General features: G+C 35.1%; 1 protein-coding gene across 12 annotated transcripts in view; it reads left to right on the plus strand.

Annotated features, from left to right (window-relative positions):
* The window catches only part of meis1a (Meis homeobox 1 a), an 89,455-nt gene that overhangs the window by 42,731 nt on the left and 20,020 nt on the right, over positions 1–26,704 (plus strand). For 4 of the 12 annotated variants that reach the window (XM_073952373.1, XM_073952383.1, XM_073952385.1 and 1 more), the window contains exons 3-9: positions 1,729–1,931; positions 3,700–3,838; positions 3,997–4,047; positions 4,176–4,226; positions 4,677–4,823; positions 10,817–10,922; positions 18,128–18,273. In XM_073952373.1, coding sequence (XP_073808474.1) covers positions 1,729–1,931; positions 3,700–3,838; positions 3,997–4,047; positions 4,176–4,226; positions 4,677–4,823; positions 10,817–10,922; positions 18,128–18,273 — 843 coding nt within the window. Of the gene's footprint in view, positions 1–405; positions 785–1,728; positions 1,932–3,699; positions 3,839–3,996; positions 4,048–4,175; positions 4,227–4,676; positions 4,824–10,816; positions 10,923–18,127; positions 18,274–26,704 lie in introns of those variants that run through there. The other 8 variants (XM_073952397.1, XM_073952422.1, XM_073952456.1 and 5 more) reach the window with 3 other exon arrangements.

Genomic DNA, 26,704 nt, shown 5'->3' on the forward strand with positions numbered 1-26,704 from the left:
ATAAAATAGCACATTAGCTACTCTGTCAAACATTATACTGCACACTTCATTATATGAATATATAAATGCATATTACATTTCGGATCATTTCTTAATAAACCCAAAGGGATTAAACTTGGAATGTTTGTGCCATTGTTATTTTATTATTAATTATAAGTTGATAAAATATTTAATTTGATGCATCTTATAACTTTATTGCATAGGCTATTAATATATGTTATTGACTTAATATTACCTTCTTGTCCTAGAATGAAAAAAGCTCAACTTTAATTTGGTCTCTAAAAAGTTCAGAATCCTGCTGATGTATCCATTACGCACCTCTTCGCTTTACGTCTCCTTTAAGAAGCCCAAATGCTCTCTTCTCCTCCTCCTCCTCCTCCACCCTCTCCACGCTCCTCACATCTCATAGAGGTGTTATTGCATTAAGAATAAACCAGCCAAGCGATCAAACACCCGAATGGAGTTTGCTTTTTCACCCTTTGGCAACAAATCTTCGCTTGGAAACAGAAAAGTCAAGCAGGCACCAGACGCGCACTTTGGCTACATTTCGGAGCGTCGACAATTGGATTTTGTAACTTACTGAAATATCCAGCTTTGCGCTTGTTGCGAAAGCTGACCAGGAGTATTTTGGGTGGATTACAATGTTATTGTTCATCACGGGCACTTGAGTTGGGTGTTCGGGAGAGTTTTGAATGCGGTTCGCGGCTCCCCGGACTCGGTGCACTGAGATCCGGACGCGTTGAGAAAAGCGAGTCGGTGACGCGGAGTCCTCATGGCGCAACGGGTGCGTAAAATCAACCAAAGGAGAGAAAAAAACTCAAACGTGGCCGTCAAGACTAATTTTGTTCAGACGTTGATAAAACAAAGGACATAATTACAGTCAGATGACATTTAATTCCTCGAATGAATCGTGTGTGCAAATTTATACACCTATAGTTGTTTTGGAAATGCCCACAGCAACAAGTGAAAACATCAGTTTATTTCTTCTAGTTTTTGTTTTATGATTTTTATTTTAATTTACGTGACTTTTAAATCAGTTTTATTTTTTATTTAATTATATTTATTGCAATTATATTAGGCTATCTTAAAATAATTCCATATTTAGCTGACAGCCAAAAGAGTAACTTGATGCTCACAGCCTGTTCATAACTCATATTTCTGTCGATGGATACTTGTGCGAGAACGATTTAATGCTACAAAACATCGATATTAATTTCAGCAATTATTTTTAACCGCAGTAAAAACATTACGCTGTTATACACCTACTAATGCATATTTTGCATTATGAAAGCATATTTTGGTCAACAAATAAAAACAGAGTTGAAATAAAACCAAACATATTTCATTTTAATTTAAGCTACTTTCAAAATTTAGGGCAAAATTACATTTTAAATTTGACATTGAATAGAAACCTGTACCGTCCATGTGTTTTAGTAAAAATGCGAGCAAAATTTTGTAAAGTAGCCTAATAATTATGTTTTCATATATTCCTTTGTGCGTCTTAATTGGCACATTTGGAATTCAGAGATAGCCTGTACATTAAAACACATCCACGTTTAATCAAGCTATTTAAACTATATGATTAGCTTTTAACGCTCAGTTTATCACCAAATAAACAAATACTAAGACTTTTCTTCACACTCTTGCTGTTAAATCAACATTTGCAAAGATGTGCGTACAGCAAAGTCTCCGTGTGATTTTTAACGTCCCCGCTTTGAATTCTCCCAGTACGAGGATCTGGTCCACTACGGCATGGATGCGGTCGGGATCCCGTCTCCGATGTACGGGGATCCTCACGCGGCCCGAGCGATGCAGGCGGTTCATGTGAGTCACGGGCCGCCGCTGCACCCGTACCCGCACCCGGCCACCGCTCCCGGGGTTCCGCCGCCCGTTAACGACGCGCTCAAGCGGGACAAAGACGCCATTTACGGGTATGTGCTGGGATTAAAATTATGTGCCATCACAAAGCTTGATTGCAGGACACAATTTATTAGGTAGCCTATATTATTTTTTAAATATAGTCTATCTTTTCTACGTATTATAGCGTATTTATATGTTAGTCTTGATTTTTTTACGTAGGCCTTTAAAAAAACAGTACGTCATTAAAAGAACACAAACTAAAGTTACCTCTTTTAACATTCCATTTATTACATCATCATTGTGTTTAAAAAAGAAAACAAACTAAAATGAGCTCTTTTAGCATTTCATTCATTACACCATACTTGTGTTTTACTATCAGTACGGCAAAATACAAATAACATTGAGCAAATATCTGAAGTTAAAAAATAAATCTGGCTGTACTTGGGCTATATTTTTACAAAAATAGAATGACATCTGTGACCCTGGATCACAAAACCTTGTCTTAAGGGTCAATTTTGGATAATTGAGCTTTACAGCTTATAATATTTTTCAATATTATTGCTTTTATAATAATAATAATAATAATAATAATAATAATAATTATTATTATTATTATCATTATGTGTATATAATAATAATATATTATTATAATATATTACATTATTCTTATTGCTGATTATATTATATTTTCGATATTTTACTATAGCCTATTTTTATGTTATCCTACAATTGTTGCTCTTAAATAGAATATTTACAGTACGCCTATTAAAGAAAACAAACTAAAGGTAGCTCCTTTAGCATTTCATTTATCACATCATAATGGTGTTTTACTATCTGTACGACAAAATACAAATAAGATATGAGAGCAAATATATTTAGTAAAATATAAATGGGCTGTACTTAGACTATAAGGTCCTTTTTTTGATCATTAAGTCTTATAGGCTATATATTTGTCGATAGATCTAATCAATTGCTATAACCTTTTTTATGTTAGAGTACAACTTTTGTTCTTAAATGGAGTGTTTACGTAGGCCTATTGAAAAAACAGTACGTCATTAAAAGAACACAAACTAAAGTTAGCTCTTCTAACAATCCATTTATTACATCATAATTGAGTTTATCAGCACAGCGAAATACAAATAACCAAGCAGAGCAAATATCTGAAGTAAAGCATGAATGGACTGTACTTGGGTTATATTGTCACAGAAATAGATTGACATCTGTCAACCTGGATCACATTCACAAAACAGTCTTAAGGGCCAATTGTAAATATTTAGAGCTTATATTTTTCAAGGCTGTATCGATTCTAAGTATTGTTAGAACTGTTGTTTTTAAATACTACATGTTAAAAAAATAACAGCATTAAAAGAAAATTGAAGTTTGCTCTTTTAGCATTCAATGTATGTTTTACTATCGGTACGGCAAAATACAAATAAATTAGCAAATATCTGAGGCAAAGTATAAATAGGCTGTGCTTATAAGACATAACCAGTCTTACGGTTAAAAAAAATGTTGAGAAAATCACGTTTAAAGTAGTGCAAATTAAGTTCTTAACACTGCATATTATTAATAAAATACATATGTTTAAAAAGCCAACTTGTGAAAGGAAATGTATGGAAGATGATAAAATACAAATAGATAATTTTCATTCATACAATATATTTTTTGGTCTTTAAATGAAATATATCTGTGCAACAAGTTTTGTTGTCACATTTTATTTCACATTTCTTCTTTATTCAACAAGTTATGAAGTGCACCAGGCCTTGAGCCTGGATGTCATGCGCTTGAGGCAAACGTTATTTTCGCTGTGAACTGCACTCGGTGTGTTTTCTTTTTCAGGCACCCCCTTTTCCCCCTGCTCGCACTAGTTTTCGAAAAATGTGAATTAGCGACTTGTACGCCTAGAGAAAGCGGGGTGACCGGCGACGTGTGCTCGTCAGAGTCCTTTGACGAGGATATTACTGTATTTTCAAAACAGGTCAGGCCCTCATTTTACTCCTGCACTGATTATAATATAACCCCTGCTTTATTATGATGTATTTAAATAATGTAATATGAACAACCAAAAACAGATCACGGCTTGACTTGTTGGTCGATATTCCTGACTGATTCTTCATCCGTCATTTTGAATTTCAGATAAGGGCGGAAAAGCCTTTTTTCTCGTCCAACCCAGACTTGGATAATTTGGTAGGTAGTTTGAGGCTGTTTTTATTTGCTAGCCTATAATTGTAACCACACAGTTCAGTTTTTATTGCTGAAATAATAAGGGAAACAAAAATCACTGATCAATTGTGTGTCCTGTCGTTTCGCTGTAGATGATTCAAGCCATACAAGTGTTACGATTTCATCTGCTCGAATTAGAAAAGGTATTATTATTTATTATAATTATCAATATATTATTATTATTATTATTATTGCAGTACAATCTAAAAATGATGGGTAATCGTAACCCAACATTGAGTCGAATATGGACAAATGTCAAATTTAAATGACATTTGCAACAGTTAAAGCAGTTACATAACGGTCGAGTTTGTCCATATTTGACCCAACATTGGGTTAAAACAACCCAGGATTTTGAGTGTATACACTTATAAATGCGGGGTTCTTTTAACCTAATTAAGTTTCGGTTAAATATGGTCAAACCCAAAATAGTTTTTTTTTTCAATTATAATTTACACATTTTAACCTAACGGGTGGGTTTGTCCATATTTAACTCAACGATGGGTTACAACAACCCAGCATTTTTTAATGGTGTAAATAAGTGACGTTAATTAACATGAACAAAGCAAATGTAAAGCTTACCAACTGTCTTTTAGGTGCATGAACTATGTGATAATTTCTGCCACCGCTACATCAGCTGCCTGAAGGGGAAGATGCCCATTGATTTGGTGGTGGATGATAAAGAAGGGGGATCCAGATCCGACGGGGAGGAATTTACACGCACACCAGGAGGATCGGAGCAGGCAAGACTTCAGCTCAAATCTCTCTGCTTTTCTGCATGTGCTTTTATAAAATGTGTCGTTGTTGTAACTCAGTGTTGGGTCGAATGTGAACAAACGCAACTACTGAGTTTAAAAGTAATATTTAAATTTAATTTTGAAATACGGGGTATTCGCCTGGTCTTAAAATGTCTTAAATTTTAAAGCAAGTTTTCGGCTTCAAAAAGTAGTAAATTCACAGAAATATTGTGTTGTAGGTCTTAAATAATTTTAAACATATCTTAATTTTAAAAGATGTCAAAATAAAGTTATATATATACATATATATATATATATATATATATATATATATATATATATATATATATATATATATATATATATATATATATATATATATATATATATATACACACACAGTTGAAGTCAGAATTATTAATCCCCCTAAATTATTAGCCCCCCCCCCCTCCCTGTTTATTTTTTCCCCTATTTTCTGTTTAACAGAGAGATTTTTTCTGTACATTTCCAAACATAATAGTTTTAATAACTCATCTCTAATAAGTGATTTATTTTATCTTTGTCATGATGACAGTAAATAATATTTGACTAGATATTTTTCAACACACTTCTATACAGCTTAAAGTGACATTTAAAGGCCTAACTAGGTTAATTAGCTTAACTAGGCAGGTAAGGGTAATCAGGCAAGTTATTGTATAACGATGGTTTGTTCTGTAGACTATAGAAAATAATATATAGCTTAAAGAGGCTAATATTATTGACCCTAAAATGTTTTTAAAAAAATTTAAAACTTGTTAAAAAAATTAAAAACTGCTTTTATTCTAGCCAAAATAAAACAAATAAGACTTTCTCCAGAAGAAAAAATATTATTAGACATAGTGTAAAATTTACTTGCTCTGTTAAACATCATGTAGGAAATATTTAATAAAGAAAAAAAATTAAAAGGGGGTTAAATAATTCTGACCTCAACTGTATATAAAAACTTTTTTTTATTGCAAGGAGATGTTTATTTCACAACAGCTGTTAGACATTTTATAGCAAATTCTCCTAATTAAAAAAAACAATTACACAGTTGCTCATAATAATAACAGCAAAACATAATCTTCCATTTACACAAAAACTATTTACATAAGTGTGAGTGGACATAATATTTATAAATAGGCATGCAACTTGAGGTTTTATAAATTGAAAAAAAAGTGTTTTATTCAATTTCCTTGTTCCAATTAGGCCATTACAAAAAGCCCTTCGTTTTAAGCCCCGTATACGTCTTAGATCTCGTTTATAATGGTCTTAAAAAGTCTTAAATTTGACTTGATGAAACCTGCTGAAACCCTGGAAATAATCAATATAGCTTTGTCCATATCTATTTTAGAGTGTACGGTCTTCATTCCAGAGCCAGAAATGACAATTATATTTAAAAACAAACAAACTAAATAAAAGTGTATTACCTGACACAGAATATAAATGACAAAATTAATAATAATAATAACAATAATAAATTATATTTATGTATAATTTGCATGTGGTGACATTTTTTTTTTGCTCGTAATTGTAATATTTAATTTTTATCATACAATATTATGTAACCTCCATGTGTAGAGTAAACTAATTGAAGTGCAACTGAAGTGAAAATCAGCTGGAGATTTAAAGTAATTTAAAACTTTATTTACTAAAAATAGATATTAAACAAGACTTGATGAGAAAGAAAAAAAAAGAAAGAAAGAAAAATATTGAAATAATAACTTCTATGGGTGTAAAAAAATTGAATAAATTGAACGTTTACATTTAAAAAGTAAATAATACGTAATGCAAAGAAATTGCAATCTATATTATGCATTTTGACCTCATAATAATAAAGAGATTACTTGGAATATTATAAATCAATACTTTAAAAAAAAGTGAACTGCTAACAAAAAGCAGCAAACGCAAACTATTTCACCCAATAAATGAATATATTTTAGCTGTTAATTTCAACCTTGAATACATTTGTCAGCAGCTCGAATGCAGAAGCGAAGCAGCGAAGTTGAAACACTAGCCGGAGTTTGTTTTTGTCGGGAGGCCTGAAACTCCTGTTTCATGTGATACAATACGGCCACAGACTATCCATCCTCACTATATTAAATAACAGCCGATAATCACTCTTCTGACATTTTACAATGCATCGTTTTTGCTCTTTTGAAGTTAAACGAAACTTAACCCCTTCACATTACAGTGTCAGTCCTATGCATAATTAAATACCACACAAACAAAATGATTACAGATCATACACAGATAATGCAAATTATAAATGCAGTCCTTTCAAATAACGACACTCGAAAATGAGCTTAAATTTACAATGTGAACAAATCTAGAAAGTAAAAATACATGCATTATTGTAATTAAGTTGGATAAAATCAAGCCATTTTAGATTACAGACTGTCTGCCTAACCACACTGTCAAAAGTCAAAGATTTATTTAGACCATGCATTCATTTTTTTCCTCTATATGTTCTCTATGTGATATTTAGCAAATTTGTAAGTGGTATTTTGTGTGTGTGTGTAAATATAGTCCCTGAGAGTTCATTAACTGCCAAGTGTGTGTGTGTGTGTGTGTGTGTGTGTGTGTGTGTATCTTGAATGCCTAATGCAAATCACTCAAGCATTGTTTCCACTGCATTATGTTTGTTGTTCCATATGAGTTCCATATGACAATGATTCGCAGTGCATTTCTCTTAATGATGTGGTTTCGAGAGTCGCCATCGTTGCGTATTGGAATGTTAAGGATTATGTTTGCCCCGGTTGAAAATGTTGATTTATTATATGCACGCCGAAAGATACTGTCTCCTTCTCCCACTTTAAACATCTCCATATTTCTACAAAGAATTGTGCTCAGTTGGACATTGCAGCGTTAGTATGTCTTACTTGAGTGACATTTTTTCATTGAAGCATGTAGTTTTCCCCAAACATCTCATAACTTAATGAAATATGCAGTTGGGTAGAGATTAAAAAATGTAAATAAATGAATGCATGTACGGGAATCTTGTCACTTTAGAAACTATAAGACGCACTCAAAACATGATTTTTGCTGCTTCTTTAGACTACTCATTTGAAATGAGCTGAATCAATACAGTTCTTGAGTTTGTTTTGAGAGACAGCTTAATTGTTTTGTTCAATTCACTTAAATTTGCTAAAACAATTCGGTTAACTTCATTAATTTGTGTTGGGACAACATGAAGGATCTGTTTGGATCAGCGTTTTTTACAGATGTTTTTGTTCCAGTGGTGCTCTTGAATGTTGGTGTTAAATACCTTGTTTAAAACCCTCCTAAATTAAGTATATTTATCAAAGCTAAAAGTCCCATTGTGAGCCAGATAAATCACCCTATATTATGATGAACGATTAGAAAGGATATAAACTAAGTATTAGCAAATTGTATTTATTTAAACAAAGTTATATATTTTTCAAAGATTTAAAGTTATTAGCCCCCCTGTTTAATTTTTTTCCACAATTTTTGTTTAATGGAGAGATTTTTTCAACACATTTCTAAACATAATAGTTTTAATAACTAATAATCTCTAATAACTGATTTGTTTTATCTTTGCCATGATGACAGTAAATAATATTTGACTAGATATTTTGCAAGACACTTCTATACAGCTTAAAGTGACATTTAAAGGCTTAACCAGGTTAATTAGATTAACTAGGCAGGTTAGGGCAAGTAGGCAAGTAATTGTATAACGTAGACTATCGAAAAAAAAATTAGCTTAAAGGGCCTTTTAATTTTGTCCTTAAAATGGTGTTTAAAAAATTAAAAACTGCTTTTATTCTAGCCGAAATAAAACAAATAAGACTTATCAGACATACTGTGAAAATTTCCTTGCTCTGTTAAACATAATTTGGGAAATATAAAAAAAAAATCAAAGGGGGCTAATAATTCGGAAGAGTTCTGCAATTAACAACACACTGTAGAACACACCTTCATTTACCTTTAAAAAAAACACATAAAAACATAAGATTTTAAGTCGGCGTCAGTGGTGTAGTGGTTAGTGCGTCGACACATGCACTCTGGTGCTCACGGTGACCTGAGTTCGATTCTGCCTCGTAGTCCTATGCCGATCCTTTCTCTCTCTCTGCTTCCTATGCTTTCTTGTTAATACTCTTTACTGTCCTAGTGAATAAGATTATCTGAGAACTTCCTTAGCCCAGAGCTATCGATGCTGCATATATAGGTTATTGAAAGTTTAAAGCAATGCATTTGCTAATTTTGCACTATTTGTCTTAAGTAAAATCACTGTCCATTGAGACTATAATCCACTTTTCCTTTTCTTTGATGCATTCAAAATAACACATTCTTTCATTGACTGCTTGATTTATTGTGGCTACTTTTAATTTTAATTCAGCAATTTGTTTTATCAAAAGTGAACTTAAATAAAAAGTAAGTTACATTACATTTTTAAAAAGAGTAACTCAAATATTACTTTTTTTTCAAAGTAACGTGCTACTTTATTTGTTACTTAGAAATTAGTTACTCACTACACATAAAAAAGCTATATATTTTTTCCAATAATTACCTAATTACCCTAACGTGCCTAGTTAACCAAATTAACCTAGTTAAGCCTTTAAATGTCACTTTAAGCTGTATAGAAGTGTCTTAAAAAATATCTACTCAAATATTATTTACTGTCATCATGACAGATAAAATAAATCAGTTAATAGAAATGAGTTATTAAAACTAATAAAAAAATAAACAGGGGGGTGAATAATTCTGACTTCAACTGGATATATATATATATAAGTAAATAAAATGTGACTAGTCCCAGTCTTTCTCCATTAAACACATTAATCTTTAGGCTATTGTCAGTTAAATGCGAGACAAATCAAATAGTTTGAAAGAAAATGGTTAATATTTATTTTATATATTTAATTTAGCTTTATATTTAATCACAATTTAGCTGTCTACTTAAAAGTCTTAGGTAAAAAAAAATATGGGTGTAAAATGTTCCATCAACATTCAGTGCAACAAATGTATGTCAAGATTAAGCATATTTACTCTGACCATGCTTAGTAAAATATTAGAATAAAGGATTATTTAAATATATTTTATTTTAAAAAGTCGCGACGAAATATATTAACAAGCCGTCAATACCAAAGCTCCAAAAAAATACAAATCTATTAAATTAAAAGCATGTAACGTTTCGAGCACTCCGGCTGTTCATCAGACAGTATTCATCACAGCTTGTTGCTCTTTATATACACTTTCGGATGTCTCGCCGACAAACTGGTGAAACCTAGTGGTTTAAAAGATATAGGCCAAATGTACACTTTTAAAACAACAATTATTGAGTGTTTTATTTGCTTCTCTGTGATCCTTAAATATGCCTGATCAGACTTTTACTTTATAAACTATAAACTATAGTTACACTGAAGGACATTATAGCAGCTGTGTTCTGTAAAACACGCCGTTATTTAATATAATCTTTCCTTTGACTGAACAAAAAATGAAAGCTGAATTCCTCCTTTAATATTTGAACCCAAAGATATTCATAGTTGATCTCATCCAGCATCAAACACTGATATAAACACACACTGCCCAGCCGAACAGGTGTTTCATGTCAGCGCTGTTATCATATCATGTATTTTAGCACATGCATTGAATGCTCAATTGACCAATCAGCATCCAGCACCGTATCCATCCATCCGGCCGGTTAAAGCTAACAAGAAAAGTCCTGTGCGTGTCTGTGGGTGTGTGTTTGTTTGTCTTATAATTTCTGCGCAGATGTTTGTGCGTGTGTGTTTATATACAGCAGTCTGTGGCGTTTTCAATCTGTTTGCTCTTGCAGCATGTGTTCTGTATTACTCCTTACAGCACGCCTCTGGTATGCGCCCTTATACTGTACTTAACCGTAATATATTATGCCGCTTATTACCTGTCTGTCTCTCTGTGTCTCTCTGTGTCTGTCTGTCTGTGTGTGTGTGTGTCTGTCTGTCTGTCTGTCTGTGTGTGTGTGTATATGTGTGTAGGTGTTTTGGAGGGAGGACGACACCGCATCCGTTCACTCCACTGACACTCCTGCGGCCTGCGGCAGACGATCCAGCTCACACAATGGAGACAACAGCAGCGAGCACGGTAAACACACTTACAACATACACCACAGACACAAACACACACCACAGACATAAAACACACACTATAGATGCACTAAACACACACTACAGACTTACTACTGACACAAACACACACTACAGGCACACTATAGACATGAACACGCACTACTGACAAAAACACACTACTGACAGAAACACACACACACACACACACACTACAGACACAATGCAAACACACTACAGACACAAACACACTACTGACCATGCAGACACACAAACACACACACACACACACACACACACACACACACACACACACACACACACACACTACTGACACAATGCAGACACACACTACAGACATAAACCACACTACTGACAAAAACACACTACTGACACAAACACTACAAATACAAACACACACTACAGACAGTCTACAGACACAAACGCACACTACAGACACAATACAGACACAAACACACACTACAGACACAAATACACACTACTGACACAATCACACACTACAGACAGTCTTCAGACACAAACACACAATACAGACACTAACACACACTACAGACACAAATACACACTACTGACACAAACACACACTACAGAAACAAACACACACTACAGACAATCTACAGACACAAACACACAATACAGACACAAACACACACTACAGACACAAATACACACTACTGACACAAACACACACTACAGACAATCTACAGACACAAACACACATGACAGACACAATACAGACACTACAGACACAAACACACACCACAGACACAATGCAGACACAAATACAAACTACTGACACAATCACACACTACAGACACAATACAGACACAAACACACACTACAGACACAATACAGACACAATCAACACACATTATAGATGCACTACAGACACAAACACGCATTACAGACACACTATAGACATGAACACACACTACAGACGCAATGCAGACACACACTACAGACACAAACCCGCTCTAATGACAAAAAACAATCTACTGACACAAATACACACACACACTAGACACAAACATACTACAGACAGAATGCAGACAAAGAACAATACTGACACAAACACACAGTACAGACACAAACACACTACAGACACAACACAGACACAAACATGCACTACTGACAAGCACACACTACAGACAAAAACACACACTACAGACACACACACTACAGACACAGAAGCACACTGCTGACACAAACACACACTACTGACACAAACACTATAGACACAATGCAGACAAAAACACATTACTGACACAAACACACACTACAGACACAAACACAGACTACTGACACAAACACTGCAGACACAATGCAGACATAAACACAATACTGACACAAACACACAGTAGAGACACGCTGCTAACACAAGCACACTACGGACACACAACAGACACATACACTCACTACAAACAGAGTACAGAGACACACACTACAGACACACACATTACAGACATACTACAGACACAAACACACACTACAGACACTCTACAGACACAAACACAACAGACACAATGCAGACACAAACACTCACTGCAGAGTACGGAGACAAAAACACACTACAGACACGCACATTACAGACCTACTACAGACACAAACAAACACTACAGACACAAACACACACTACAGACACACACATTACAGACATACTACAGATACACTACAGGCACAAACACACTACTGACACAAACACACACTACAGACAGTCTACAGACACAAACACACTACAGACACTCGCACAACACACTACAGACATACTACACACACATTTGCACGACAAAATTACAGACACACACATTCACATAACACATTACAGGCACACTCGCACATCACACACATACAGGCACACACTCGCAAAACACACCACAGACACACATATACCCGCACAACACACCACAGACACGCACACACTCGCACAACACACTACAGACACACACACACACACACATGCAAGGCCTCGCTGCCTGCCAAGTGAAACAGATCTGCTGCAGGTTTGTCATCTCTAGCATACATTTACACTTTAGCACCACCACGGGGGTCTCACACACACACGCACATGCAAGTACACACACTGCTAAATAACTGCAGCCGCTCAGTGTGTGTGTCTGTGTGTGTGCGTGTGTGTTGGACAGGAAATGGTGCATGATGGATATAAAGACTCTTCTCTGGGCTCCTCTGCTCTGAGCACCAACCATGGCCAATAAAAACCAGAGTACATACTTCGCAGAGCACCGCATCTGTGTGTGTGTGTGTGTGTGTGTGTGTTTTGTTCCCTCTGCCTCAGCGCAGCAGCTGCGAGTCTGGCTCCGACTGCATATCTCACTACCTGAGAAAGAGAAACAACAGACAGACAAACATGCGGTTAAATGATCACAATGAGGCACAGAGTCTGTCCCGGAGCGTTGTTTACACTGTAAACGTTTGTTAGATGCCTTTTCTAAAGCTTTTAAATGGGCCACATTGTACAGTTTTAGCTTGTGTCGTGTTTGTTTTCAGAAACAGTTGTAATTTAGCCAGTGGTGTAAAGTAACAATTTACAAATACTCAAACTACTGTAATTGGGTAGTTTTTTCTCAGGAATTTACTAAATAGTTTTAAAAATGTGTACTTTTACTTTCCCCTCAGTACATTTTTAGTGCTGTATTGGTATTTTTACTCCAGTACTGTCTCACTACTTTATTTTTTCTTGTCTATGGGGATTAGAAAACTCAGATCCTGTGATTTCAGTCCAATCAAATCGCACATAGAAGGTAAATCGCATCATAATGAACTACCTCAAGACATGTGCGCTTTATAATTGCAGCAAATTGTTTGAAAACATTACAAGTGTCCAAGATGTCCAAAATCTTTACACGCATTGACCCAGAGACTGTTTAGATCAACCCAGGCTCATTCTGAAAACATAGTCCAGCGGACGTTTCTGGAGACCTTGAAATACGTCCCGGGAGGTACGTATTTGTGCAGTTTTTGTTTTCGCGAATCAGCGAGAAGCCGCTGTGCGCACTTTTTCGTATCTCGAGCGTCTCTCGCAAGTGCCGTTTGCGCCCGCGCTGTTCTCGCGTAAACCCACAAGAGGCCTCTGTCTGACTGCCCGAATGATTGACCGCGCGACCAGCCAATCGGCTGATCCACCCTCCTCCTTCCCTGAACTCAACCAGTTTTACCGATTGACCTGCCCACCCGCTCACTTCCCTAAACCCGAGCAACAATTTAGAAAAGCCGTCTAGAAAAAGAAAAGCCCTCGTCTGTTTTTCGGATTTCACCGCGTTTTCACCCTGTTATGAACTCGTTCGCTATATTTTTTGGATTCTGTTTTTGTCTTACCTGGTTTCTGGAACCGCTCTTCCCCGGACTCGAACCCGGACGCCTTTGTCAACTCCTCCTCTCTGCATCTGAAGTCCGCCGACGCACACGATGAGCTGACCGGACAAACTGACTGCAGCGGGAAAGCCCTCCACACGGAGGTAAGCGGTCAGCCGGCAAGCGCGAAAGGGAACGGCGTCACACCGCCCCGTATCGTTCGCTTAAAAAAATGAAATGCAGCCATACGTACCTCCCGGGACGTATTTCGCGGTCTCCAGAAACGTCCGCTGGACTACGTTTTCAGAATGAGCCTGGGTTGGTTTAGATGCATGTCACTGATGAGAAGATGATTGATGTTTACTGTATGATGACCGAAGTGGCCTTAAATGCCCAGCAGGCACAAGACGTCAACATGACGTTAGATTAACATTGTACTGCTACGTTTTGGGTACGTTGCATTTTGTTTGGAAATGAACATTGTGTTGACGACAGAACTTAACGCTAGGTCATTGTCAAAGTCTAACGTTCAACGTAACCAAATATCAACGTTTAATGATGTTACATCTTGACGTTGTGTGGATGTTACCACTTTGACGTCTATCAGATGTTGGATTTTAGTTGCCATACCTAATGAATAAATATCAGTATTTGACATCAACATGAGGTTGGTTTAAGATGTTGGCTCGACCTTGGATTTTGGTCACTTTCTAACACAGCCTAAAATCAACCAAATATCAACGTCTAATGATGTTCAGGCTGACGTTGTGTTGATGTTACCACTATGACGTCTATTAGATGTTGGATTTTAGTTGCCCTTGACGAATAAATGTCAGTATTTGATGTCAATATGAGGTTGGTTAAAGATGTTGGCTCGATGTTGGATTTTGGTCACTTTCCAACACAAGCTAAAATCAACCAAATATCAACATCATTTGACATTTGATGTAAAATAAGATAAGCACTGATTAAAATGGTTACTTTAAAATAGTAAAATTTAAAGAAAAATCTTTTACTCAAATCATAACTACTGTTTCTGATAAATAAAATTAAATATTCTATGCTAAGGCCTTCTTTGCATGTGAATGAGATGCACACTGGGAAAAAAAGTTGCCTAAAAATAGTAACATTTCAATTGACTGGTTTTACTACAATTTTATTATAATAATAATAAAAAAACAAATAATAATATCAATTATTATTATTATTATTATTTCTAATACATAAAAACAAAAAAAAAGTTTCTATGTAAATGCATTCTTTACATGTGAAATAAGAGTTACAATTCACGACAACAAGCAAATGAACTAGTTTTCAAGAGTTCACACTTAGCTGATGATTGATTATAAAGCTTGTTTGGCATGCTGTCCCGGGAGAGAGCCCCGAGCTCATAAGATCCTCGAGCCCTGGGCTCCCTCCCATTTGCAAGGCGAGAGGGGAGTTTGAGCTCAGGTAGATATCGAGAACTCCTCTGCTGTAGTTGCTAATGAACAGATAGTGATTGCTCTTAAGAGATAACTACTTACAAGGAGCATGTCTATGGTGCTGATTTGGATGAGTCAATTAACTTAAGTTGCATATTTTTGGACGGTGGGAGGAAACTGGGGAACCCGGGGGAAACCCATGTGAGCATAGGGAGAATGTGCAAACTCCACACATAAACTGGCTTTATAACGTCTAGAACCAATGACGTTCTTGCTGTGAGACAACAGTGCTAACCACTGTGCCACCGTGTCTCCTATCCATGAAAGGAGGAGGAGTAGGGGTGGAAGGGGGGATTCTTCAAAATGAAGATGTCTGTTATATGGAACTTAGGGTATTTATAGTGGCTGAGGAATCGTCTGATTGGTGGATCATAATTTGAATAATGCGGGACCAGCTGCAAGCAATCATAAGCATGTTATCCTCTCGAAATTAGTTTATAAAAAACTTCACTTATTGAAGTGAAACAGACTTTTTGATGCATAAAATTAAAGGTTATTTTTTACATTTACTTGCATGTTAAATGACAAACAATGAGAAAAAAGGTTCAATTAAAACAGGAACATCTTCATTAACTTGTTTTTTTTTTAATCAAGAAAAAAAGTTTCTGTGTCGACTCCTTTGCATGTGGAAAAAAAGTGCCTAAATTATGACATTCAAATGAACAGGCTTTATTGCAGTGAGAATATTTGGGATGCATAAAACTTATGTAAATGCTGCCTTTGCATGTGAAATGGGGTGTGAAGTAACTTTATAAGTAATATTCAAATTAAACGCTGTTATTCAAATTTACCATCAACTTTAACATCTATGTTATCAGCTTATCCAGGTAGCTGAGGTTCTTTAAGGTTGTTTTTTTAGTTTTTTCTGAAGGTTTTGATATTAAGAAGGACATTTTGATTGTCTTATATAATTCACTTATCAAATCTGTCTTTACTTTTAACATTGTAGCCCGGTGTAACTCCCTCTCTGTACAAAGCAGAAATAACCTTTTAAGATTAGTATATGTAGCGAGAAAAATAATTGGTGAGAGACAAACACCTCTCACTGATTTATTAATATCAGCGACATAAAGAAAAACCTCCACTACTCTTCCCATCCTTAACAAGATTCCTGAGTATATCCATCTAGTAGACAGTATAAGTCCCTTTAGCAAAAAAGCCTAAGTACAAAGAGACATTTATTCCCACAGCCATTGTTTTTTTAAATATGATTTTTTAAATAATTGTGCAAATGTATTTATGTTTTGCTGTTGTGTGTGAGCCTCTGTTTTCCAAGGGCGTAGAATTTTAATGGATATTATCCCCACCAATATCCACCACTTACTGAAATGTCTCCACCAATAATTTAATCGCCTTCATAATAAAATTATGCTCCATCAACCCTTTGTAACCTGGATGTACTCAAAGGGTTAAATCCATAGGTGTATATAATAGATAATAGGGATAAAACGGTTAAATTGCCTATTGTGTCTCTTTAAATTTCTGGACATTCGTGTAAATTGACTTTTGCAGCATAGGACATGTTTCATTAATTGTTATTTGTATTATTACGTGTTTAAACCTTTTTTCATGTGTTTAAAAGCATGTAACAGAGTTTGTGCAGTTCAATACATGTGCTCAAGGGATGTATGTCCCCACCAATATCGAGAGCAAATCAACACCCTTGCAATTTTCTCACCCATGTGGGATAGACGAATTTTTGTAATGTGTTATTTTCCCCTATGAAACTCAAAGTTGTTGTCTTTTTCTTATTTTGCATTATGGAAGGCATTGTTTTAAATGCAGAAGTTACTGGTTTGACAGGAAAATTGGGCTCCTCTGATGTTGCTACCATATTATATTAAACAGAAGCTCAAATAATTATAGCTAATGATCTAATTTGGGGATGATAAAAATAATGTGATCGTAATGTTTTGCGATGAAAGAAAAACAGCGTAATCATGCTCAAATTAGGTTTACTCATGCTTTCGATGTATAATTATGGAGTTATGTCAAACTAAATATGGATTTGCATTTGCTAGAAAGTTTTTGACGATCATAAAACAGGAAAAGCAATTGAATATTTATATACGATCAAAATACTTCATAACTTCATTTTCCTTTAGCTTAGTCCCTTTATTCATCAGAGGTCGCCACAGCGGAATGAACCGCCAACTTATCCAGCATATGTTTTACACAGCGGATGCCCTTTCAGCTGCAACCTGGCACTGGGAAACACCCATACACTCTCACATTCACACACATACACTACAGCCAATTTAGTTAACCCAATTCATCTTTAGTGCATGTCTTTGGACTTTGTGGGAAGCCCGAGCACCCACTCTGACACGAGGAGAACATGCAAACTCCACATAGAAATGTCATCAAAATACCTCCAGTCCTGAAATTATTCTTATTATTCTTTCTTTAGGTGACTTTCTGGATCAGAGTGTCGCCTCTCCTAGCACAGGAGAGGAGGAAGACCCCGATAAAGAGAGGAAGAATAACAAGAAAAGAGGAATTTTTCCCAAAGTGGCAACCAATATCATGAGAGCATGGCTGTTCCAGCACCTCACGGTAAAACACGTCTCTGCTTTCCCAATGATTACACTTTTAAGGTCTTAATTGAACACTGTGTGTTACCTTGTTGTGTAAAAACCAAAATGGCACACGATGAACTTTCAAAAGTTCACACTTAGTTGAAGATTGGTTATAAAGAGGGGGGATTTGAGCTCAGGTAGATCTTGAGAACTCCCCTGCTGTAGTTGCTAATGAACAGATAGTGATTGCTCTTAAGAGATAACTACTTACTATAGGAGCATGTCAATGGTGCTGATTTGGATTAGTCAATTAAGTTGCATGTTTTTGGACGATGGGAGGAAACCGGGGAACCCAGGGGAAACCCACGTGAGCACGGGGAGAATGTGTAAACTCTGCACAGAAAAGTCTGCTGGCTTGGTAAGGACTAGAACCAGTGACATTCCTGCTGTGAGGCAACAGTGCTAACCACTGGGCCTCTTTGCCACCTGTCTAGGAAAGGAGGAGGAGTAGGGGTGGAAGGGGGGATTCTTCAAAACGAAGATGGCTGTTATATGGAACTTAGGGTATTTATAGTGGTTTAGTTATTCAGCTGTAATCAGTATTAATGTAAATGACATAATTACAGCAAAAATTGCCCAAGATTAATGCATATAATGTGATTACATACAATATCAATCAATATACTGTAATCTCACTAATAAGGGATATATTGGCTAATGTTTTGACAAATGTCTCTCAAATTTATAATGAATGTCAAAAACTAAATTTAGGGCCTTAAAAAGTCTTCAATTCACTGAAATATGCTGTTGTAGGACTTAAATACTTTTTAACAGGTCGCAATTTTCCCTTGTCCATTTAAAGCGTATACCCAATCGGTAATAAAAATTAGCATTTTGTTGTGTTAAAATGTGAATTTTCATTCATAATGGTCTTAAAAAGTTTTGACTTGATGAAGCCTGTAACGTTAACTCTTATGTGCTGTTGGGGATGCTTTTATCCAGTCAGGGGTGATTTTGAGTCTTTATCTTGGCCATAACTTTTTCTGTGTTCAGCTAGCAAAATGATTTTTAGTGACACATCTTATTTTGACTTATATGCTAAGAAAATCCTTTGAATTAAAAAAAAAAAATATCAATAATATACTCCGGGCAAATCTGTTACTCTATATTCGGGATGAAAACATCCGCTGAATTAAACTGCTGTAAAATGCATCAGATAAATATATTTTTTATTTCTTTGCATAAATCTGTTACTTAACCTCAGTCCTGATCAAAACTACTAAATTGTTTAGAAAATTACAGGATTTTAACTCTTTAATTGCAAATTCATAAATGATGTCACTGATTTAGTGAAAACACACACAAAATTATGTTTTTTCAATATAAAAATTAATTGTGGACTAGAATTATTCTTTATTTTACCTTTTATCAAAGTCTTGGACATGAAAAACAACATTGTTTTTGATGCATTACTTTTGATTAATTTTCTTTTTTTTTCTAAATTTACTGTTATTGGCTGTTTTTACCCCATTGAGATCCATTATAACCACATTTTTTTTAATAGCAAAACCATGACGCCAAATAATCATGGATTTTTCATTGTTTGTGGTTTTCCCTCTTGGGAAGAGGTCAAGTTAGTTTTTTTTTTTACTGTTGATCATTAGTTGGCTCTATTAACCCTTTAGATTAGCCTGTGCAGCAAAAAAAACCATAGTTTCTGGATTTTATATGGAGTATAACAGCAGATTAAAGTGTGTGTATGTGGGTGTGTGAGTGTGTGAGAGTGACGTTTACGCACTTAACTTGATGTGTCTGAAAAAATCAAAAATGCATCTCAGCTCTTAGAACTACATGGTTTAAACAAAAATAAAGACTGTATTGAACATTATAACCACCATCAAATGTGGTTATAATGGAAGTCAATGGGGCAAAAAACAGCCACCAACAGTAAATCAGGGACAAAAAAGAAAATCTAACAATGCATCAAAGCCAATGTCCTTACTAATCGTTCACATGTTCAAGACTGTCATAAAAGGTTTAAAAAATCCAGTTCACAATTACTGTTTATGTTGAACATAGGGCATTTTGTGTTTTTTTTTCACCAAATCGGTGACATCATTTATTAATTTGGCAATTAAAGAGTTAAAATGCTGTATTTTTAAAAAAAACATTTTGTAGTTTTGATCAGGACTGAGGTTCATCTACAGATTTATGCAAAAAAAATTTTAAATAAGTATTTATCTGATGCATTTTTACTCTAGTTTAATTCAGTGGATGTTTTCATTATGAACCTAACAAAAGGGTAGTAAATTTTAACAGTGAACAATGTTTTCAAAATGTTTGCTTCTTTTGAAAATTTAAACATAACATTTTTTTTGGAATGTTGAAATGTTCTTTCGATTTTTGGAATGTTCCGAGAATATTCCATTTCAATAATGCTTCTAAAATGGAATGTCCCATTACCAAGAAAAACATAAAAATAAAAAGCTTTCGTGTATATCTTAACATTAGCAGAACGTTCTTACAACATACACTTCCTATCAGGGAAGCTGTTGTGTACTTATCTAAAAATGTGCTGCTTTATTTAGAAGCTTAATCTGAAGGTCATCAATACACACACATAGGACTATAAAACAGCTTACAGATGCACAGAATAAGATAAGACGCTCACGCCGACATGTCTGTACCTGCACGGCCATATTATTTCAAGCTCAGTGACGCTCCCACAATGCCTAGAGGCTAGTTAGCGAACACACACACACATAGAATTCACTAATGACCAGTGTAACGGTATATATGGGGTTGAAACGCAGGCAGGGTTTCCTTACTGTTGTCATGTGTATGGTGTGATTACAGTTTCCATGGTAAAGTGGGCGGGATAGTTTAGAACCCCACCCCCTCCTGCTAGCCTTATTTTATTCACAGCAAGTGCTTTTTTCTGCATGCTTATTTTCCTCCTCTCTCTCTCTCTCTCTCTCTCATTGGGAAACTTGTTGAATCTCCTTCCAAACAAATAAGCGCTCACACCAGCTCATAAACACCAGCTCATATGCGGCCCACATAAAGCCTGTGATTTGGATTGGGTAATTAGTGGGTACTTTGTTCCCTTCTTGACAGCAGATGTGAAGCAGCAGAGCAGAAAGTCTGACATAAAAACAGCGCTGTTGAAGTTGAGCATTGCTGATGCATTCTTTTTGTCATTTATGATTAAAAGTTAACAGAGGACAGGAAGCACATACAGCATAAGCAGCATTTTAGGAAGTGAAATTACTTTTTTTTATTTGCAAGACGACTTCTGTATATATTTTTTTACCCTTTACTTTACTACTTACTTTCGTGGATAAGGAAACGGTGTTGTACGCACTCCACTGAAGACATCCGTTAGCCTACATAATTAATTTTGTTTAACCACGAAGATTTGCTTCAAAACTATGTCTAAATTCAATTCTAATTTCTAGCAAACGAATAAATGAACAATAATAACGAAGTGTGGTCAATACTACTACTAATAATAGCATTATACAAATGCAAATTGTCATGAATGAACTGACCCCCCCCCCCCCACCCTCTGAAAATATTAATTTCTGTAACATTTTAATCATTTATTTATTTATTTTTTTCATATGCAAAGATATTTGCGTATTGCTGTACATCCTGTGTAGGGATGCAACGATTATACATTTTGGTTATGCGATTATAGTCTGAGGAATAATCACGGTTTCACGGTTATCACGATTATTAAGCTTTCATTAAATTCAAAACACTAGTAGTTTAGAAAATCACATAAAAACTCCTTGCGCTCTATTTTAACGATCTAGGCGCAAAGTCTGAAGTGCATGGCGCAAAAGCATTAAGGGCGTATCCGAATCCACGTTTGCTATTTTACGAATGGGAAAATCCACTCTGCCCCGCGGCGCATAGTCTAACAAGGTTAAGCTTATTCTCTTAATGAGTTATTGGTGTGTTTTGAGAATAAACCAGTCAGAGTCTCATCTCCCATTGCCTTTAAGAGTCTATTGCGTCGCGCCATAGCACATTTGCTGATTACATAAAAACTGAGCGCTTCACTAGCGAGAAAACAGTTAAACAGAGCATCTGCAGCATGAGAATGAAAGAATGAGCCTCCTCCAATTGTCCTTTACTTTCACTTTCTCTCTTTCGTGGATAAGGAAACAGTGTTGTACGCACAGACATCTATTAACCTACATAATTTATTTTGTTTGTTAAGCTCAAAGATTTGTTTCAAAACTGTTTCTAAATTCAGTTCTAATTTTTAGCAAACGAATAAATTAACAATAAAAACGAAGTGTGGTCAAAAAACTGAGTTATATTCAAACACACATGCTGTGCCCCATATGGTCTAAAACTTGACAGGTGGACAAATTTAAGCTTGTTTTTAATAAAACAAATATAAATATGCATATAATAAAAACTACTACTACTACTAATAATAATGATAACACTACATCAAAGCAAATTGTCATGAATAAACTAAATAAAGCCCCCTGAGATGATGAAGGCATGAAGGCAATTTTTTTCATTTGTAAAGATACTTGTCTATTGCTGTACATCCTGCATGATTTAAGCAATGTGTAAACGAGGCACACAACTAGTTTGCTCTGCACTGGTCTGGACTTTAGACCTGCTTTCAGCTGGTCTATTGCACAGATGACAGTATATAATATTTGACTAGATATTTTTCAAGACACTTCTATACAGCTTAAAGTGACATTTAAAAGCTTAACGAGGTTAATTAGGTTAACTAGGCAGGTTAGGATAATTAGGCAAGTTATTCTATAACGATGGTTTGTTCTGTAGACAATCAAAAAAATATAGCGTAAAGGGGCTAATAATATTGTTTCTAAAATTGTGTTTAAAAAATTAAAAACTGCTTTTATTCTAGTCGAAATAAAACAAATAAGACTTTCTCCAGAAGAAAAAATATTATCAGACATACTGTGAAAATTTCCTTGCTCTGTTAAACATCATTTGGGAAATTTCTAAAAAAAGGAAACAAAAATCAAAGGGGGTTTAAAAATTCTGATTTCTACTGATATCCAGTGTCATGCAGCCCTATTTAAACATACTTTAGAAGCAAATGCACAGATATACATGTTTGAGAACCTGAACACACTTGATTGAGGGAGGTTTTAGGTAAACAATGAAGGAGATTGTAGACACAGGCTTTCCATCAGGCGCCGGTGACGGAGGTAAGCATGCAGATTGATGACGTTACAGCATTCCCTGAGATCATTAGAGAGTCAAAGGTCATGTGTTAAAGAAGGAGCACAGCCTTTATTCCAGTACAGTCGCCTGATGCATTGAGCTCCAGCAAATACACAAACACACTGCAGACGTTCTCTGTGTTCTGATCATCCTTAAACTCCGTATTCATGTTTGTCACAGTGAAGAAAAAAAAATATTCACTGGGTTTGCTAAGGTAAGCGGTTGCAAACAATTTATATAGGCTGAATTTAAGCAAACAAATGAAATGTAGTAATGTTCAACTTAATTTGTTTGTTTAAATTTAGCCTATAAACATTTTTTGCAACCACTTACCTTCTGATTACGTCTTCATTCAGTCGCAGACAGACCGAAAGTATTGGGTTTAGTGGTTCATTATTTTTTCAGACTTATTGTTCTGCAAAACCCCATATGCTGTTATGATTTTTTTATGACACATGAGTCAGTTTGACTGCATTATTTTTCTTTTTTTTCCATTTTGGAGCTTTGTGGTGTTTTTTTTTCCATGAAAACAAAGTGCTTAAAGTTTAGTGCTCAAAAAATAAGCAGACTGTATAGCTGAAAAAAAGAGTGTTTTTTTCCACGTTTATGTTTGATACACTTCATGATGACGAATGTTTTTATGTTACTTTATTTTAAAAAGTAAGGTTATAACTATTTTAAAAATTTTACTGTATATTTTAAGGAATTCTAATACACTGTAAAAATGTAAGGACAAAAAGTCAAGACAACACATTTTTTTAAGCACATATTGCTTGAACTTATTTTAATAAGTTACTGTTATCTGGTTATCTGGTAACATTTTATACATACTAATATAACATATTAGTTATACAAAGATTCAACTAAAAAAGTAAAGGTCGCAGTCATTATTAATTATTTACCAAGACCTAAAAAGAATTTTAGAGAAAAAGTGAAATTATTTAGTAGGGTTTCAAAAATGGTTATTTTTATTTGTCGAGCTGTTGATAAATGGATTAAAATTGAATAGGTTTCGTGGCTTAAATTGATATGATATGCAATTGTATTTTCAAATTAAATGTTATCATTAAAAAACATTAAAACAAATTAAAGACAAAAAAGTGTAAAATTAAATTAATCAAAAAGTAAAAAAAAAGTACAAATTAAGCAAGGAAAAGCTAAAATAGAAATAAAATAGAATAAAAATAAATAAATTAATAAACAAACAAACAAACAAACAAAGACCAGGAAAAAAAGATTTTAACTGATTGCAGAAAAATCTAAAGCAGAGTAAAATATATTTAAACAATTAAAGTTAAAGAAAAAAATTAATTAAGGAAAAGCTAAAACAGAAATAAAATGGATTAAAATAATAAAAAATAATTCATATTTTTTTAACTGATTCCAAGACAATCTAACACAGAAAATTTACACAATTAAGTAAAAAAAAAAAAAAAATCCAGAAAAAAAAAATGAATTCAGGAAAATCAAAAACTGAAAAAGCCCACAAGATTTCTTCAAATTAAACAGCAAAAGATGTGACAAAAAAGTGAGACAAAGCAAATTCGCCAATACCTCTGAAAACCAGGACCACCTAGTCCCTAGAACCCCTTTTGTGATTAGAATGATTGTGAAGGTTTCATGGTTTAAATTGGTCGGGCATGCATTTGTAATGATACAGTACATTTTTATCATTAAAATAGTCAAAAAATAAAAGACAAAAAAAGAAATCAATCTAAAATTTAAAAAAGGGGAAAAAAAGTATAAGAAAAATAACATAAAAACTGATTCCAGGAAATTCTAAAATAGTAAAAAAAAATATATTTAAACAATTAAAAAAAAAACAGCAAAAAAGAATCCAGAAAAAACAAAAACAGAAAAAAACAACAAGATATCATAAAATTAAACAGCAAAAGATGTGACAAAAAGTGAGACGAAGCAAATACTTCTCCAATACTTCTCAAAAATCAGCACCACAAAGTCCCTAGAAGCAAGTTTTGAGACTTCATTCATCAAATGCGATCAATGAAATCTCACTCCAACTACACACTTCCCATTTCCACGACTGAACACTTTCAACAGTACGAGATGGCAGGAGAACCCAGCTTTCACTTCTTCAGCAAGCAGTGCCTTTAGTTTAGCCTGTATTTACCTCCTCATCATCATCATGATGCTACTGTTTTAGCCGCGCTCTGCTTTGAAGCATTTGTCTGTAATGAGGGGGCTGTAATTAGTGCGAGTCTCTAGAAGCCAGGAGCGGATCGGCTGGGGGTTCCTCAAGGGTCGAACTCACCCTTATCAAAACACCATCCATTACTCCTCTGACAGCTCCTCCTGGAGACCCGGACCTACAGGGAATTTCCCTCAAACGAAAGAGACGCGGAAAAGAGAAATGAAAGAGGAGAGGCCATTCATCACAGTGTGATGGAGGGAGGGGTGCAGATAAACTCAAGACTCCTGCTTGAAACGGAAGAAAATCACAGTCCCATTTCTGGATCTTATTGAATGGACTTGAAAAAAACGTTTGCCAAGTTACAAGATACGGATCATGTCTATATACTGATGAACGCACATTTATTAGCCCTCCTGCATGTCAAATTTTAATTCCTTTTCAAATGTTTCTCAAGATTGTTTGCTTTGTCTTTTCTTTACATATTCACTTGTTTTCCTTCGGCTTCACCACAGCAGAATGAACCGCCAACTTATCCAGCATATGTTTTACACAGTAGATGCCCTTCCAGTTGCAACCCAGAGACACTTCATTCATTCATTTTCTTGTTGGCTTAGTCCCTTTATTAATCAGAGGTCGCCACAGCGGAATGAACCGCCAACTCATCCAGCATATGTTTTATGCAGAAGATGCCCTTCCATTTGCAACCCATCACTGTGATACATCTCATTCACACTCATACACTAAGGCTAATTAAGCTTAGCCAATTCACCTATAGTGCATAATATCTTTGGACTGTGGGGGAAATCGGAGCACCCGGAGGAAACCCACTCGAACACAGGGAGAACATGCAAACCCCACACAGAAAAACTGGCCTAGTCGAGACTCAAACCAGCAACCTTTTTGCTTTGAGGCGACAGTGCTAACCACTGAGCCACCATGCCGCCTGTACATACTTAGTAATTTTGCAAGATACCAGTTTTCAGCTTAAAGTGCAGTTTAAATGGTTAATAATTATAGGTAAACTAGACTAAATGCACTTGGGAAAAATATTTACAGCAATAAATAAATTAGCATAATAATCAACAATAAA

This window comes from Danio rerio, chromosome 1 (assembly GCF_049306965.1).
Source record: "Danio rerio strain Tuebingen ecotype United States chromosome 1, GRCz12tu, whole genome shotgun sequence".
NCBI lineage: Eukaryota > Metazoa > Chordata > Actinopteri > Cypriniformes > Danionidae > Danio > Danio rerio.